The 16,644-nt window shown below is 39.5% G+C and overlaps 2 protein-coding genes across 7 annotated transcripts in view; both read right to left on the bottom strand.

Moving 5' to 3' along the window:
* Positions 1–7,217, bottom strand: part of cntn1a (contactin 1a) — an 82,250-nt gene extending 75,033 nt beyond the window's left edge. Inside the window, exons 1-3 of one of the 3 annotated variants that reach the window (XM_017033155.2) lie at positions 6,813–7,217; positions 6,352–6,565; positions 1,940–1,944 (exon numbers count right to left, since the gene is read on the bottom strand). The gene's annotated coding sequence lies outside the window, so the exon portion shown is untranslated. Of the gene's footprint in view, positions 1–1,939; positions 1,945–6,351 lie in introns of all 3 variants that reach the window. The other 2 variants (XM_008311934.3, XM_025056192.1) reach the window with 2 other exon arrangements.
* Positions 7,218–11,150: 3,933 nt separating this feature from the next.
* Positions 11,151–16,644, bottom strand: part of nrcamb (neuronal cell adhesion molecule b) — a 65,648-nt gene continuing 60,154 nt past the window's right edge. For 3 of the 4 annotated variants that reach the window (XM_008311933.3, XM_025056179.1, XM_025056181.1), the window contains 3 exons: positions 16,199–16,330; positions 15,612–15,690; positions 11,151–13,144 (listed from right to left, as the gene is read on the bottom strand). In XM_008311933.3, coding sequence (XP_008310155.1) covers positions 12,898–13,144; positions 15,612–15,690; positions 16,199–16,330 — 458 coding nt within the window. In that variant the 3' untranslated portion in view covers positions 11,151–12,897. The remainder of the gene's footprint in view (positions 13,145–15,611; positions 15,691–16,198; positions 16,331–16,644) is intronic. The other variant, XM_025056180.1, reaches the window with a different exon arrangement.

A 16,644-nucleotide genomic window follows, 5' to 3' on the forward strand; every position in this document is an offset into this window, starting at 1 on the left:
AGAGGTAATGTGAACGTCCACATGTTGTGAACAGAGCACCTGAGTATACAGTAGATAATGGAATTAAATAAAACACAATTGTAAAGAAGGAGCAGTTTCTTTTTCTCCCAATTCAGTCTTCTGCACCCGTCCATCACGCAGAACCACTGGGTTTCATGTTCACTTCACCAGAGGAGCAGTTCTTGGTGCTCACTCAACCCGACAAATCCTTGTCAGGGCTGGGATTTGAGCTAGCAATCCCTCCATCTCAAACCCAATCCTGTGCTGCACCACAACACAAATTAGATTACAGTTTCCTCGGTTAGATTATAAAGGCGAAAATCTGAAAGTTCAATTAGCAACTTGAAATACAACAACTGATAGTTTTCTGTACTGTATTATGGCGTGATTACATGTTTCATTCTTGTTTCCTTATGAGCTAGTTTGAGATTTTAGTACTGTATTGTATGGTGGATTTTTTTTTTTTTACATTTACTTCAATTTCTAAATGATCCAAACATATGACTGAAATCTCCAAATTTACAAACAGCAAATATATGAAAATAATATATAATTTAGCTCTGTTGAAGTCTTTAACAGTTGACCCTCTAAACACAATAAATGACTGTGAAGGAAAAACACACAGATGGCCCGAAGATTCCCATGTGGGACTGTGTAACATAATACTTCTGCTCAGTCAAAATCACAAGGGGTTACTTGACACTTGCAGGAATACTTTAATTAAGACCCATTAAAAATATGTTTAGAATCTACTTCATTATGGATTCTTTTTAACTTGATGACCTGGCATTAATTGTTACCTTACTTTGTTTCAAGGCAAACATTTTCTAGCCAACCATAACGTGATTCTGTGATGTACTGACTAAATTAATCTTCATTACACCGGTGTCTAAGTGCATTGCTTCGAAGCCAACTGCCAATAATCCAGCAATTTGTCTGCACTACTACTGTAATCCTGAAAGGAAATCAAATTATATGAAACAGTGAAAAGGCTGATTGTGTTCTGGAAAGAAATTCGCTAAAATGGGCACACGTTTGTAATCTGCTTTCAATTTACACCCTAAATCCCAGAAGATTTTCTTTGATAGTAAAATCTAAAAATACCTACGGAAGAAAAAAAAAAGAGCGACCAATCAGAGACCAGACATGATGGTCTGAGGTAACCTAGATAGAGAATCTGTTTCTTAGTTTAGCAAACTTCATCTCAATGATTTTGAATCTGACATCAACCACCAAACCTCAGACTCTGGAGGGTCAATGTAAAAGTTTTATAGATCTGTGAAAAGATTTGTTGACGCACTGATCAATGTCAGGATTTCCTCCGTGAACGACAGAGAGAGATAGCAGACAATTTCCGAACGCTACAGGCTCGTCTAGTCTACATTATCTTAATGGAAACGGTGTAATCACATTTTGAATGAGACATCACTTTGGCAGGGACGATGGTCAATCGTGTAAGTGACTGGAGTGCTTATAAACAAACAACATCACACTCAGAAAAAGTGTCGAACAGAAGAGATGACAAATTATTTAACTGTGGAATGACTTAATGCTTTATGAATCAACCCGTTCGATTCAAGTTTCAGTACGTACATCAGTACTTAAAGGATATTACCAGGATCATTTCCACAGACAAATAGGGAGGTACACATAATGGACTGTGGAAGAGCTAAATGTGTCAAGATCTCTCATCTGAAGTACATTTGTAAGAAAAACCACTGAAGCTGAAGTGATTCGTGAGGGAAGTTAAAAACAGGAGGCATCAACTAGAGATTTGGCTCTACAGACGTTAGTTAATACAGAAGTTCCCAAGTATGGGATCAATAAAGTTCAAATTATTATTATTATTAATGGTTCAGAGTCAACGGTGGGCTGTAAAAATGTTAAATGTTTAGAGGAAAAGAATGATGCAGTTGGATCTGGGCTGAGAAGAATGCACATTTCCTCGGGTTGACCTGAATACTTTTAATAAAACTGCAGTGCTTGGACAAATCAGAATTCACGTGGACTGGTTAAGGTTGCGTAAACTGCTGCAGCTACAACAAAGCACTATCCTGGAAGGACTGTGAATGCAGCAAAATTTAAATGCATGATCACGGGGTGGGATACCAATGTGTACCCGTGCCTCAGAATTCACCCCGCTTAGCGCCGACTCTACAGAGTAAGATCTACATTTCACCCTCAGCTGAAGCTGTCGACCGAGGGAGAATTAACTGCAGGAGCTTTATTCAAAGAGTCGGGTAGGCAGATGGGGACTGAGGCCTTTTCTTTCCGCTCAGGCGTTAACAGAGGAGAGGTCTGTCTCATAGAAACAGAAGACGTCATGTCTGTGCCTTACTATCGTACCATTAGTGGATCTCCCTATTCACCCGTCTGTAAATTGCTGAGCCATTCATAAAGGAAGCATCCAGACAAGAGTATCACGCGTTTGTCAACAGTGATACGCTTGTACACACTGTTAGGGCAACCGCAGCAATAAAGGGTTGTGTCTGTGGGAATGCTCCCTACCATTTTCCTGTATATAGCAGGCTTTGCTGTGACATCTTCACAGTTTCCTAGCAATTAAGAACGTTTCTTCAGCCTGGATGACATTGCATTCAGCGTGACAGCACCAACCATACAAGCTGATGTCAAAGACCAGTGCTGCCAATCAGTTTAGACTCCTTCCAAATCTCTCTTTCTCCATTTAGTTACCACTTAGAGTCCAAGCCCAAAGATTTGAAAGCAAGGGCTGAGAAGGACATCTGAGAACTAATCTCCGAAAACCACTCCAAAAATTACTTTAATCTCCAATGGCAAACACCCACAATTCTGAACAAATCAAAAAATCAAACTGGTCGAGTTAGGTTGAGGGTATTTAAGTAGACCAGGGAAACAGAACACTTCTGCATATGCAGTATGATGCATGGCTGACACTTGAAATGCATGACAGAGCAGCTTCATCTCACCAGTCTGCCCTATAATGTACATATTTCATGAGATATGCTGTCACGGTAGCTTCTTATTGCACATTTTTAAGACTCTATATCCAGACATTTTGTCATAACGCCAGGTAATGAAATGTTAAGATGCTGCTCTGCTCACAGGTTGGTCCATTTTTCAGCAGAGTGAATTCAGTCACGAAGCATAAAGAAGAAGGTCCGGCCATAGGCTGAACACTGTGCTGCACTAACAGCAGTCAGGCTTACAAGATTCATACAGTGGTATCTCTGACAGTCAGCCGTGGAATCACACCCACAGTCTGTGCCACCTCAGTGGCTCTGATGCCGACAGGACCTACACCATCAATATTCTCATATGATCGCCTCTGGAAGAAACATGTTTTATAAGACCTGGTATTTAAGAGCAAACATGCGGTACACTTAAAAAATTCACTACAAAAATGATTCAATTTATCAATGGAAAATAACAGTCATCCAGGTGAGAAGCCATTTATAGGTATCGTAAAAGTAAGATGTCTATTTTTTTAAAAAATCTGTTCATTTCAATGTTTTCTGATTTGTAATTTTATTTCTCTTGGTGCCAAGCAACAGGAGAATTTAGTGGAGGTTTGTTGGTGAAGCTGTGGACGTGGGGGGCTTGACATTAGTGCCATGTACAAACGTGGGGTGCTGCAGCAAAAGTTTGGGAGCCACTCAATCTCTCTTCTGCTGCACCACTTTGGGCTCAACACAAAAACAACATCTCTGCTCATCTCTCCTCTTAAAATAGGTCAAGACAATGTATTTGCAAACCTTCATTCACGGCAGAGTAAGAGCGTGCTTCAAATACAGAACAGAGGCTTGGCTGTTGGTCAGACCTGACGGCTAGTACTCTCTGTAATGTATTGTCCTTATCCTTAGACCAATGAGAGGGCGGTTCCACTGCGATGAGAACTCCATATCAGTCATCTTCGGACAAATATCACTGCAAACCTTATTGACCAAATAGCAACCAGACCATGACACGTTGAAAAGTTGAAGAACATTTTTAAGTTTTGATTAAGAATACAAAATAAGAAAAAAAACTAAAGAAGAAAAAGATGTTAGAAGACGCAGCTGCAAAATTCATGTGACTGTAAAAATAAAAAAATAAAAGTGTATAAAGACGCTGCTGTTTTTGAACAGACGACCAAACAAGTGGAGTACTGTTACTTCAAGAACTGTGCTGACAGCATTTATACGGAAAGTCCCTAAATTATTTTTCCATTGTTTTTCATCTTTCCCTTGATTTCTTTGCTCTGGTGAAAATGAGTAATGAGAAAGTTTTTGAGACAAATAGACCAGTGATATATGATTTCAAATCTAACCCAAAATTAATCAAATTCTTCGATTTGGATAGCTGGGTTTCACCCACATGTTTTCCAATACCTATCCAGATCCCAATGACACTATTTATTAACCTCCATGATTGGAAGTAAAACAAAATCATTTCCTCTCAGGTGGCTGTCGGTCAGTGGGTACTGATTTTGTCCAAACCTTAGAGATATATTTGTGGGTTTTAAATGGAGCTGGCTGTCTAGCTCCTGCTGCAACCAAGTCACATGGGGTTGTGTCAGGGAAGGCATCCAGGGTAAAAAACTATCAATATCACTGTAAGGATTGTAAGGATTGACGGCTGCAGCACAAAGACTGAAAATAAAACCTGACAGCGCCATGAGCAAAACCTCAGTGGGTCACTGGACACAAAGACCACGAGTCTAAAGTCACACTACTACTAACATTGTTATGATGATGCCCTCTTTTCTAAGAGCAGAGATTTGTTTTGTAGCAAATATTATCAAAACATGCAGGGATTGAAACCAAAAATGTATACAGTGAAAAAAAGTGTATGCTGTTGGAGACTGACAAGTGGATTGAATAACTCAGCCAGGGTCAAAATAACAAGGTACGTTTAGACATGACCCTAGTCTCAGTTTATTACAGAACTACTGTACATCTGATATATTTATGTATTTATCAGTTTGGGTCAGTCAGTCACACATGGAGTTCACTCATATTCACTTTTCCACTTAATTGTCCATTTATCCTGTATTTCTGTACAGGGTAAATAAACCAACAAAATAACACGTGGGTCTCTGTTGTTATCCCTCAACTGTGATCTGAAACAACTCAGTCCACATGGTCCAAAGAAAGTGATTGATCATGATGATGTACTTCCTGTAAATATTTCATCAGCCAAGCAAACCCTATCCATTACAAACCATGTCATCAGTGTCCAAATAATTAAAGGTAACTGCAAAACATTGATCATTTGTAATGATTTTTTAAAAAAACATCTAAAAATAAACACAGAAACTCAGCTTGGACCAAACCCTCCTGGTGTGGGTGACTCTGGATTACTGAGGATAATGACAGAAAAGTCTTGAAAGGTTTATTAATAGGTTTATTACCCCCAGGGGTGACTACGAGTACTCCCAGGGTGCATGTACCCCCAATTTGAGAACCAACAGACTGAATCTAATGTATGCTGTAAATGAAAACCACCCATCGTTTGGACTCTCAGCACCAATCCTAACACCTAGCCTGCACACAGACCTGGACAGACCTGGACAGAGCTGGACAGAGCTGGCTTTGACAGCAGGAGCAGCAGGAACTCTTCCATCTCTCTGCACCGACGCCTACAGTCTGGAGAGTGCGGACGCGCCCATGTCACCTTCCCCAGCATCACCTGACATCCTGACAGAATAACCCAGCCATGAAGGGCCATTACTGAAACCCCCCACGGCTGAAACTGCCAATGAAAATGACAGATGTCACAATGAATCTGGTCCCTAACATCGGGACGCGCGTTTTAGTCCCAGCCTGGACGGACGTGAGTGAAGACTCCAAGCCCGGTCTGTGGCTTTAAGGCACGCCACAGTTTGAATGGTCGCGGTCGGGCTTTGGCCTCTGGTTCAGAATTTAACACAAATTCACTGTTGAACACACCGGAGCAGCGGTTCACCGTGGACACACTGCATGTGTGTGCGTGCGCCTGCGTGCGTGTTCGACAGTATTTGAAGGAACTATCAGACTGGGTGATGCTGCGGTGCCGCTGCAGATCGTGTAACACGTAACATCATCCGGACCACGACAAAATCATGCATTTGCATACACACGCACGCGCACACACACACAGCATCTCCATGAATGTGTTCGCGACGCTGCGTTTGAACGCACAGAAACTGCACTTCCACTGTCAACACACGGAGCCCGTTCTGCAATGCAGCGACTACAGCTTGACTCCATCCTCACACTCCGCCTGTTGTAAACAACACTCAGTCTCCAGCTGTCAAAATGCAGCCGCCGGCTTCTCTCCGTGAAACCAGCCCAACTAAAAGCAGTTTCCCGTGTGTCTGTGTGTGTGCTCCGTGTTGTCCGTGCTCTTTACCTTTCGCAGCAGCGTCCGTTCGTCCTTCACACACCTGCTCAGAACCGCATCGTCCTGCGCTCAGCAGCGGCCAGAGGAACTGACAGAGCCGCGCTCCTGTCCCCCCTGTGCGTGGAATGGATGGAGCGAGTGTTACTACGTCTGAGACCTAAGGGGGCGCTAGACCTGCCTGTTCCACTGGTCTACATATCTGAATGGTGTCCAACTCCTCCTGCTAAAAAAGAAAGATACACGTCTGAGAATAAAACGACTCACATACTTCTGTTCTTTAAAAAATCATATTTAATGCCATTTAAGACGAGAAAAGAGTGAGCTGAAGACAGAAAGTTATAAGACAAATTGTAAAAAAAAATCTTAATAAAAATAAAAGCTACTTATTTATGTATCTTTCAGTTAAGACTTGTTTATTTGCACTAAGAGCTGGAAATTTAATAAACAAAATTACTTGACAACTTACATACTTTTAAAATTATTTTAACTGTCTTTATTTTTCACTCTCCCTTTTATGGACCCTCCAACAACAGACGTGGGCTTCTATTTTCATCTTTTTCTTTTCTTTTCTTTTTCTTTTTTTTTTTTTTTTTTTTTTTGTGGCAGAAATACTAAAGAAACTTGTAAATGAAGAGCTGGCTGAAGCAAATCAAAGAAAACTGCTGCAAAGGAGAGACTGTGTGTCAGCAGGCTGAAGTAGAGCCGCCACACTGGGCCACACCGGGTGTTTGGAGTTACTGCAATCAGTGACTGCTGCAAGAAACACAGGCTAAACAGCAGCGTCACATCAAGACAAGAAACAGCCAAACATGAGGACAATAAACAGGTCTCTCATGTCATACTGAAAAAAATACAACGCAATCCATGTTAATATCAATTTTAATTTTTTTAAGAGTATTTAAACTCTATGAAAGCTAGCCGTTAGCAGACAGAAAGAATAAAAGAAAGAAATGAAGGAAGAAAGGAACAATACAAAAAAAGAAAAGAATACAGAAATGAACAAATAAACATTAGAAATAACTCAAAAGCTTAATATAAGAACTAAAGTAGCTATAATTTAACCAAGTGTGAGCAGAAAAGGGTTGAAACTTACCAGAAACAGTTGAGTAATTTTAACACGTAGCTAACCAGAGATCAAAAAGATAGAAATGATATTCAATAAAATTGTGTCAAAACAATTTCATGTTAATGATATTTTAATGCTACGTAAAATATTTGATGAAACGTCTCGTGGGTTTTTATAACGGTGCTCCTCTGAAGAGGAGTCTCGTCAACCTGCTCTGTACATGACAGAGACAAAACTTTGTTTTAAAGGAAGTAAATCTTAAAGCTGGAGGAGATAAAGTGATCTGCTTGACTAGACAGTAGACTCTGCCTCCTTGTTAACTTCAGGCCTGGTTTTTATCCGGCAGATATCAAAAGGCCACCATTACTAATTACAGCACTTGGCCAGTGTGTCAGTCCAAACACCAGGCCGTCTCAATCCCCCGGGATTAAATCTTGGATGTAAACACCACAAAGCAAATAATAATCTGCGGCGGCCCATAAATAATGCAGGAACCTTTGAGAAAGAGTGGAGTAGAATTAATTCAAGGACTTAGTCCCCTCGGATGCATTTAAGGGAATATATCAAAGAAGTTCTTTTTAGTGTGGGCGGAGAGTGAAATATGCCATTGGAGGCGGTGTCAAAGTCATGTTAATTTAAGGGCGAGACATGTTTATAGAAGACATCATGGAGCTCAGCTATTCTTTTTACCTCAATCACAGCATACTAATGATTTATAATTAAAAATACTTTAAATGAGCCAATTATGAAGGAAGAATGAAAATTGGTTATTGACAACAATATATAATTTGTTAAACATATAAGTGTGAGTTTAAAAAGAAAAAACAGCAGAATTTGTATTTTACTTTTCTCCAGATATGTTTTCATTTCTTTTTCTTCTTTATCTTTATGTAAAAAGCTTCAGAATTGGCTTTAACATGTACCGTTACTGGTCAAATGACATCCACTGAAGAAAAAGACCACATAAATGTATCACCTTTATGACATGTTTAAAAGAAGCACAGAGCAGATTTCAGTGTATTTAACCACGTATAACGCGGCAATGCAAATAGAGATGGATCCTGCTGCTGAATAACATTGTTACAAGGACAGTCTCTGGGGTGGATAAGAGGAAGAGCAAACACCCTGCCGTCTGGAGAAAAGAATAGGTGTCTGTCATCTATCTACCAAGCAGAGGAGGAGGAGGAGGAGGAGGAGGGGGGTGAAGGCGCAGGGAGGATGGGAGGGTAAATGGGATTTAGCCCCAGTCATCTCCATGGAGGCTCATACAACCAGACCTGTTCAAACACACGGCGGAGACGATGAAGGCTTTACATTGAATAAACATTTCAGCACACATATGTTTGCTGTCAGCGAACCAAACCCTGCACTTTGGAGGATGGTCCTGAATCTGGCCACAGTGTGTGTGTGAATTTGTGTGTTGTTGAAATGTTTATTCATCAGTCATAGGGAAATGTCACAGAGTAATTGTGCACAATTATCCTCACCAGCTCAGAGAGCAGCAGAAAAGGCCATATTTACATAAAGGCACAAAGGCTCTGCCACTTACATGTAAGAAAGTGGCAGCAGAAATCTGTGCACACACTTAAATACAGCAGAAACAAACAGAACATGTTTTGATAAGAGCTGCCTCTGATACGCTGCTCCCTGGGTTGTGTCTAATTAATAATTTGGACTAATAAGTGGTACACTTCAAAGGCTGTCTGGAAACGGGAAATGACATTTGGACCATGTAAAACCAGACTGGAGGTAGGAACCAAACCAGCTGCAGATCAATTTAAGCAAGGCTTTCCGCCCAGTAATAAATCAAGGATCTGGACACAAGAAAAACAGGGAGAGGATAATGGATGCTGAGGCAGACGCACGACTGACACGGAATGAATGCATCCAGGAACGGATAAGGATTGAGAGGAAGGATGGATGGGTGCGTGGGGGTCAGCAGGGTAATGGGGCAGCTGCTTGTTTGGTAGCACTGATCACCAATCGACAGAGAAATAATGTGATTCTGTTGCCCAGAAAACAAATCACTATAAGCCTCTTAGAGGAGGCTTTTGTACGGAGGTCAGGAGACGTCCAGAGAAAAACAAAGAAATTGTCAAATACTTGGGAATCCAAAAAAATTATTTTCTGAAATCCCTTTAATAGAAGGATAAATGGAAAGACAGATTATTACATACAACTTTTTTTTTAAGTAAATGTAAATGTAAATGTCTTAAAGCATGTTGCATTTCAGAGTGATTAGTGTAATCATCTCTGAATCGCTAGGTGGCAGTAAAGTCAAGAGGAAACATCATCAACAGCTGTTGATCAAATGATGACTTTTAATCCAGCAGCTGAAGGTCATCAGGTCTTTAAGACACTGGTTTACAATCTTCTGTGTTGTGTCGACTCATCTTAGCTGTGTCGACAGTTCTTATAATTCACACCCAACTGATTATTATTATTGTTATTATTATTGTTATTATTGTAAATTAAAGGATATGCAATGGATTTCACTTGTTCTGAAATAAAGGATACTATTTGGACTTGGAGGAACCACAACTTGATTCTTAAAAAGCCAAGACTTGTAACTTTAGATTTATTTATTTATTTATTTTTACAATATGACCTTTAAACATTAAAAAATAAAATATGTGAAATTATTACATACCCATTGAAATGCCATCATCTACCACTAGGGGTACAAAATGGAAAGGCTATGCCCCTAGTTGGGAAGGCCTAATCACTGCTATTGATACAGAATAAACGTCTTATGGTTTTTTTGTTGTTTTTTTTGTTGTTTTTTTTGTTTTTTTGTTTTGCTGGCCTTCACACTAATGATGAGTATCAATGAGTCCACCTTAAATCACACTAACATTTTCAGTCTGTAAAATTAATAACTAACAGGAAGCACTGGTCTTAACAGAGTAGCAGAGGCTAGAGTCACTGGCAGAGGGAGAGCGAGTATTTCCAACATTTACCAGATTTTATCACTAACCAACAGCAATGCCGTGTGATAATTCAACAGATGGCGAGCTGCTCCCTCAACATTACTCTGACAATATGACGGCGATGAAAGAAGAAGAAGAGCAATGGCCAAAAAGATGGAGACCAACTGTTGTGTTTCCCCAGGCCTTCTATCAGCAGCTACTTCACAGTGTTAGGAGGCCGAGGCGTCAGAGTTTAGACGTTCCACCAGAGGGTGTTAACAGTACAGTGAGATGTGACTGTAAGGTGTTCAGGCTGTAGTTGAACATGAGTCATATCCATTAATGTTTTTTTTACCTCACACTGAAAATGTGATGCTAACACAGAACCAACTGTCACATTTTTGTTGTATTTAAATCGGTCATTTATAAATTGGAGAAAACATTGAAAAAATTAAATTATGTTACATTGCATTATTGTTGTTAAATGTGTGTAATTTTAATGTTTAAATCAAATGCTTAAGTTAGCTTTTTCTAATGCTAGTAGCTATGGCCATTTAGCAAAATAGCTCTTAAACCGTTTAAATATTTCTATTTATATCTTTTAACAAAAAACTAAAAAGGTAGCATTTTTATTTCTTTTGGGATAAACAGTAAGCGATTTGATGAAATGGGAACTTACAAATGCAGCACTTTGTAGCACCAAAAATGTCTTCATCTTATTTATCTATTGGTCACATTCTTTCGTCTAAGTCTTGGCTTGATTTTAAAGACAGCTCAGGCTCATTAAGAACAATCTTTGAATTCTGAGAATGACAGAAGAGACAAGAAAAACATTGAAGCAGGTAATTATTTATTCATTCCTTGAATTTCCAATAACTTGAACTTCATACTTGCACTAAAAGGATGAACTTAAATAGAGACTCAAAAAGCATCTGTTAGTAAAAAAAAAAAAGGTTCTTAAATATAAAAACACCATCATAAAAGAGCAACTTACTTGCAGTGTGTAACTGTGTAGAACCAACACAAATCAGTAATTCATTCAAAAACTAAAAAAGGCAGTCTGAAAAAAAACAAAAACCCGGAGTTTAAAAGGTACGTTTGTCGAGTTTGTCAAGTTGGATACAAGAGAGTTTACACTGTGCACAAAGCAAAAACAAATACAGATTTCCCCTAAAAGTACACGTCTACATTAAATGCAGTTCTATTAACAGGTTAAACCATGCACAATATTGTGTCTGCAGGCTTTCTCACACGCTGCTTGTGGCTGTACAATCTGTTAAGGTATTTACAAATACAACAAATATGCTACAGTTATAGAAAAAAAATAAAACTTGATGCAAGTTAAAAAAATAAATGCCGATCCCACACGAACGCCTGCAACTGTTAGTACGAGTAAAGTTTGTTTTCTTTCACTAAATGGAATTTGAGCATACGCGACTGTTCACATACACTCAAGTGATACCCACACCTCCACTTCACACTGTAGGAACACAACCGTACAGACTGCAGACGGAATTGGTGACAAATTGATAGGATGTTTCAGTGTGATTTATTTAGCTTCTGAGAAGAGTCCAGATCAGCGCATGACTCTTTGGAAGGAGAGAGTATGTTGATGATTGAATGAATGATTCCTCCTTTCATTGGTTCCTCTTCTCTTCTTCCATGTGACCTCAGCCGACCTACTGTAGCACTGTCTGCCATCTCTGTTCGTACAGACTCAGGAAAGGGACTTCAGAATTGAATACATTTTTTTTAAAGGCACTACCAACTGGAGGAGTAACATCAGAGATTTAGAAAAGCTGCCCCAGCCTTGGAGTCTCCACTTCACCTTCACATCATGCTCCAAAATTGAAGGTCACATGTCGGTCCAGTGTCACTGACATGCCATGCTGAGTGTCACGCTTCCTCCTTCGTACGTAGGTGCAGGAGGAGTTTTCAACAGTGTGGCGACAGATAAGAAAATGTGTCAGTGCAACAACAGTGTTTCCCCCTGTGCACTGCTTCCCAATGTTTACTTTACACATAGTTGACTTTATATATATATTTATATACAGTATATACACGCTGTACACGGTTTACCTTGTGCACTCTAAATGCACCGTCGGCTAATTACATTATTTCAAAACAGATTCCTGTACAAGCTCGCGTTGAGGGAAAATAAGAATACTAATGAAGAAGTCACACTGTAGACACTGACTGCTGTGTGAACGTTGAAGATAAGAAAAAAAATTACCCCTGAACAAATGAGTTAAAGTAAAGTAAATGAGATGAGCACTGCATAGTCTGGAACAGATTCCTGGTAGGTGAAAATGCAACACTCCTTCATATCTATGGGTTAATTGATATATGGATGTAGATAATAGCAGGTATTTCATGCACAGTTACCTTTGTATGACTCGTTGGTTACTTGTTATTTTTAAGCTATAGTTTCCAAGCCTTTCTATAAAGGCTTGTGTTGTTTGGGGTTTTTTTTTACATGTAATGTGGATATCTGTGTGCAGGATGGATGTGTGATCATAAAGCCATGCACTGATGGAGGTGGTGGAGCATCAAGCAGTCAGAGCAGCCCCGTCATGCTGATCACACAAATGAGTTCAAGGAGTTCATGGCATTAATCGGGGACGGGGCCTCCGAGCTCTCGTGGCCCTCGGCCGTGTCCCTGCTTCCACTTTTGCCACTATACTGGCCAATAAAGGAACCGTCCTCATTGAACTGTCCATCTCCTCCTTCCCCGTAGTCAACTAAACTGTCGTCACTGTCTTCTCTCTTAACAGTGCCATTAGAGGGCGTGCGGCTCCCTTTTAATGGTTTATGGTCCTCATTGTCACTGAAGGAGAAAATAACATGCAGGTGTTACAGGTGAGATGGTGTGACAGATGCAACAAACAGATCACAGTGATCACTTTTTTAGATGGAGCACCACACCGCCAATTTGTTATTGCCTACTAGACCAGATTTTTTTTTTAAACCACAGCTCGGGTCAATACTGTAAATAGCAATGAATTTTTCGTATAAAAGTTTGTTTGCTCCATGTCTAAAAAACAGTGGCTATGAATGATTAGTTGGTTTCCATCAGACAACAGGGGGATACAGTGCATGTAACCAAACTTCTTTCAATTCCCCCTGAAACCATAAATGAGGTGGTGAATGTGCTGCTTGACGAGACCCCCCCCCCCACTCAACACAGAGGCTGTGGTGAAAAGGCAATGATATGAGCAAGTCTTCAAAAGCACAAAAAAAGCTACAGCCAAAAACAACCCCCAAAAAGCAAGAGAGAAAATCGGCAGAAAATAATAATAATAATAAATTAAGCTTCTTAAAGTAAAGTAGGTGTTTTTGGACAAGAGATAATGGAAATCATTAAATCGTTAAAATCATTAGATAAGGATCAGGGACAACATATTTGACCATATTAGTGAATCTAAGTAAAACTGACTTAAAACAACAAGCAAAGCTAACCTACTAACTTTATCCAAGTCTCTCTGTGTTGCATGGACTTCATGACAGCAGTGGGATGTGAACAAAATGAGCATTTATTTTTCTCCATAGTGAATTAATGATCTACTGACCCCGCTGACACATGCTACGCTAACAGCATCAACTCAACCGAGCGCAGTGCCACTGCTGCTATCGTCATTTTGGTGGAGGCTCAAATCAGTGGTTGAATAAAAATGATCAATTACAGCATTAGAATAATTAAAAAAACCCAATTTAAACTTTTGCTTTTTTAATCATGAGACCCCTGCTCTAACCTAACCTGAGACTTTAGAGGAGACCTAAGACAACAAACATACACTCCTGGACATAAGACTCGCACTTTAGGTACACAAAGGATTTAAATTACAAGAATTGATCTGTTCACTGTAAAAAGACAGACTGAGTTGAGGTACGTTATGTTTTTATTCACACAAAGTTCCAGCTAAGCTTTAATACGGATATTAAAAATATGAGATTGTCAGCCCCTGATTTATACCAAATAATGAACCTGCAAAAAATTATATAATGCTATAAAAACTTCATTTTGGTAAATGGTCAAATGGAGGTTTTGATGAAATACTTAATAGGTTGGTTATTTGCCTGCATCACAGTAGTGATTTACAATTTATTCTTCATAAACATCACCAGTTTCAACGTCTAGTTGTGGTGTTTGCAGTAGGATTATTTGACATATTTTGTGTGGTTTTCAGGTGTTTTTTTAATAGACAATAAATTAAATCAGAAGACACACGCGAAACATAAGGTTACTACGGTAACAAGAGTTTACTGCATGTGATTCTTCTAACCCTGCTGAAAGAAGAAGAAGAGAACTTCATCTGAGGCTAACTATGGTATGCAGACGTCTGTCACCAAGTGAGAGTCAACTTGAGGTTACTGTAGGTGTCTTCACTCAGTCCACACTTATAAAGTTTCCCACTGGATTAGAAGTTAAACAGCTTTTAAAAAAAATCCACTTTTGACATTCTAAGAATCTAAATAATATTTATAGTGGGCATTTGTAGCTGTATTTGTATTCCACTGTACTGTATAGTTATTGCCTAGAGCAAAGTCTCATGTATCAGAATTTCACACATGCACGTCACATGTCCATATACTGTATGTATATATATATAACTATGTATAGTTATATATATACATTTATATATTTATTTATATATAATAATAAGTATCTATCACAGAGAAAATCCATATATCTATTGGAACAACATACAAAAAAAGAATACAATATATAAAAGCAAGACATTTTATAAATTACTTATACTACAAAAAAATATTCAAAAATGCAAACGATGCATTAAAGTGCTTTTTTTTTCCTGGCCCTACGTGCAATTGGAGAAGCAGCCCCGAAAGAACAAGCATGGCTGAGACAAATGAACTCAGCACTGAAAACGGGTTAGTCTTCTATAGACCAATGCATGATGGGTAGCTTACTATACTGCAGGAGAAATGCACGAGTCATTCAAAGATGCACCGCTAATGAATGTAGCTTATCTAGCTAACGTAGCTTATGTTAAAACCTGAACATGTCTGCTATGACAACACGATGACAACACACGGGTCCAAACAGGTCAGACATTAGGTTTGTCCAAAACCCCAGAAGAATCAAACATTGTGCTTCCTGGTGGGAAAGTTTGTCTGTTGGTTACAGAAGATCCTGGGTTAAAGAGGAGGAGGTTAAAGTGCACAGGTCTGGCTGTGACACAGGACACAGCCCAGCACAGAGTACCAGACAGGAGCAGGGGGTTATGGAAAAAAGTGGTCTCGGGGCCTTCAGAGGCTGCAGCTCTTTCTCTCACCTGTATTCCCCAAATGTGCAGTCTTCTTCTTTCATGGGCTGGAACTCGGGGTCTGTGTGAGCATCTTCTTTCTCTTTGACTGATGAGAGAAGAAGAGGAAGTTATGACGACAGAGTCAGCCACAACTGTGGCATGTGTCCCCAGGTTGACATCCTTTTTCATTATATTTGTTGTATATACAGATACTTTTATCAATAATTTTAAATTATTTACTCAACATTTCTGGTGAGCCTACATGGGGTTGTGACTCTACATTAAGGTGTTTTATTTTAAGTTAGATGTACCGTATTTTCCAGATTATAAATTACAATTTTTTTCATTTGGCTTGGTTTGCAAATAATATTCTGCTGCGATGTATATATTAAAATATATAACTTGGTTATGGTTGTTATTTTCACACTGGCAGCCACCAGAGGGCACTCTAGGCTTGTATACCAGTATCTGTTAATCCTGTAAACCTTGGCTGGTGCGACTTATACTCCGGAACGTCTCGTAGTCCAGAAAATATGGTAAATAAATAAAAAAAAACTACAGTACTATTTTATTGTAAAGTGCAGTATCAATATGCCTCAAAACCTACTACTCACCAGGGTATTTCCCTCCTTTATTCCTCTGGATGAAGCAGATTATGAGCAGGATGAGGATGAGCAGAGCGATGGCACACATCAGACCAATGAACCATCCCTGAGTGGCGATGTCCACCTGTCTGCTGGCCACGGCTGACCATGAGAGGAGAACAACATTTGACGTATACGATTGGAATTATTTTCAAAGTCACTGAGAAGAAAAACCCGGCCAGCGTTGGAGTGAAGTCGTGACTTTTTCACTACGATGCCTGCGCAGCTTAGTGCTAACACGGACGTGTCGCAGGACACAGCATGCTGAAAGTTTGTTAAAATGTTTTAGCATTTCCTAAAACCTGACTTGGTAGAGAGTTGAGTTCATGAGTGCATTAGTTAGAAATGTCACTGGTTAAGCTAAGTGTGGCTTGCATATATTAGAACGGCCACAGGTTTGTGTGCAAAGAACATTT

The sequence above is a fragment of the Cynoglossus semilaevis genome, chromosome 6 (assembly GCF_000523025.1).
Source record: "Cynoglossus semilaevis isolate Cse_v1.0 chromosome 6, Cse_v1.0, whole genome shotgun sequence".
Taxonomy (NCBI): Eukaryota; Metazoa; Chordata; class Actinopteri; order Pleuronectiformes; family Cynoglossidae; genus Cynoglossus; species Cynoglossus semilaevis.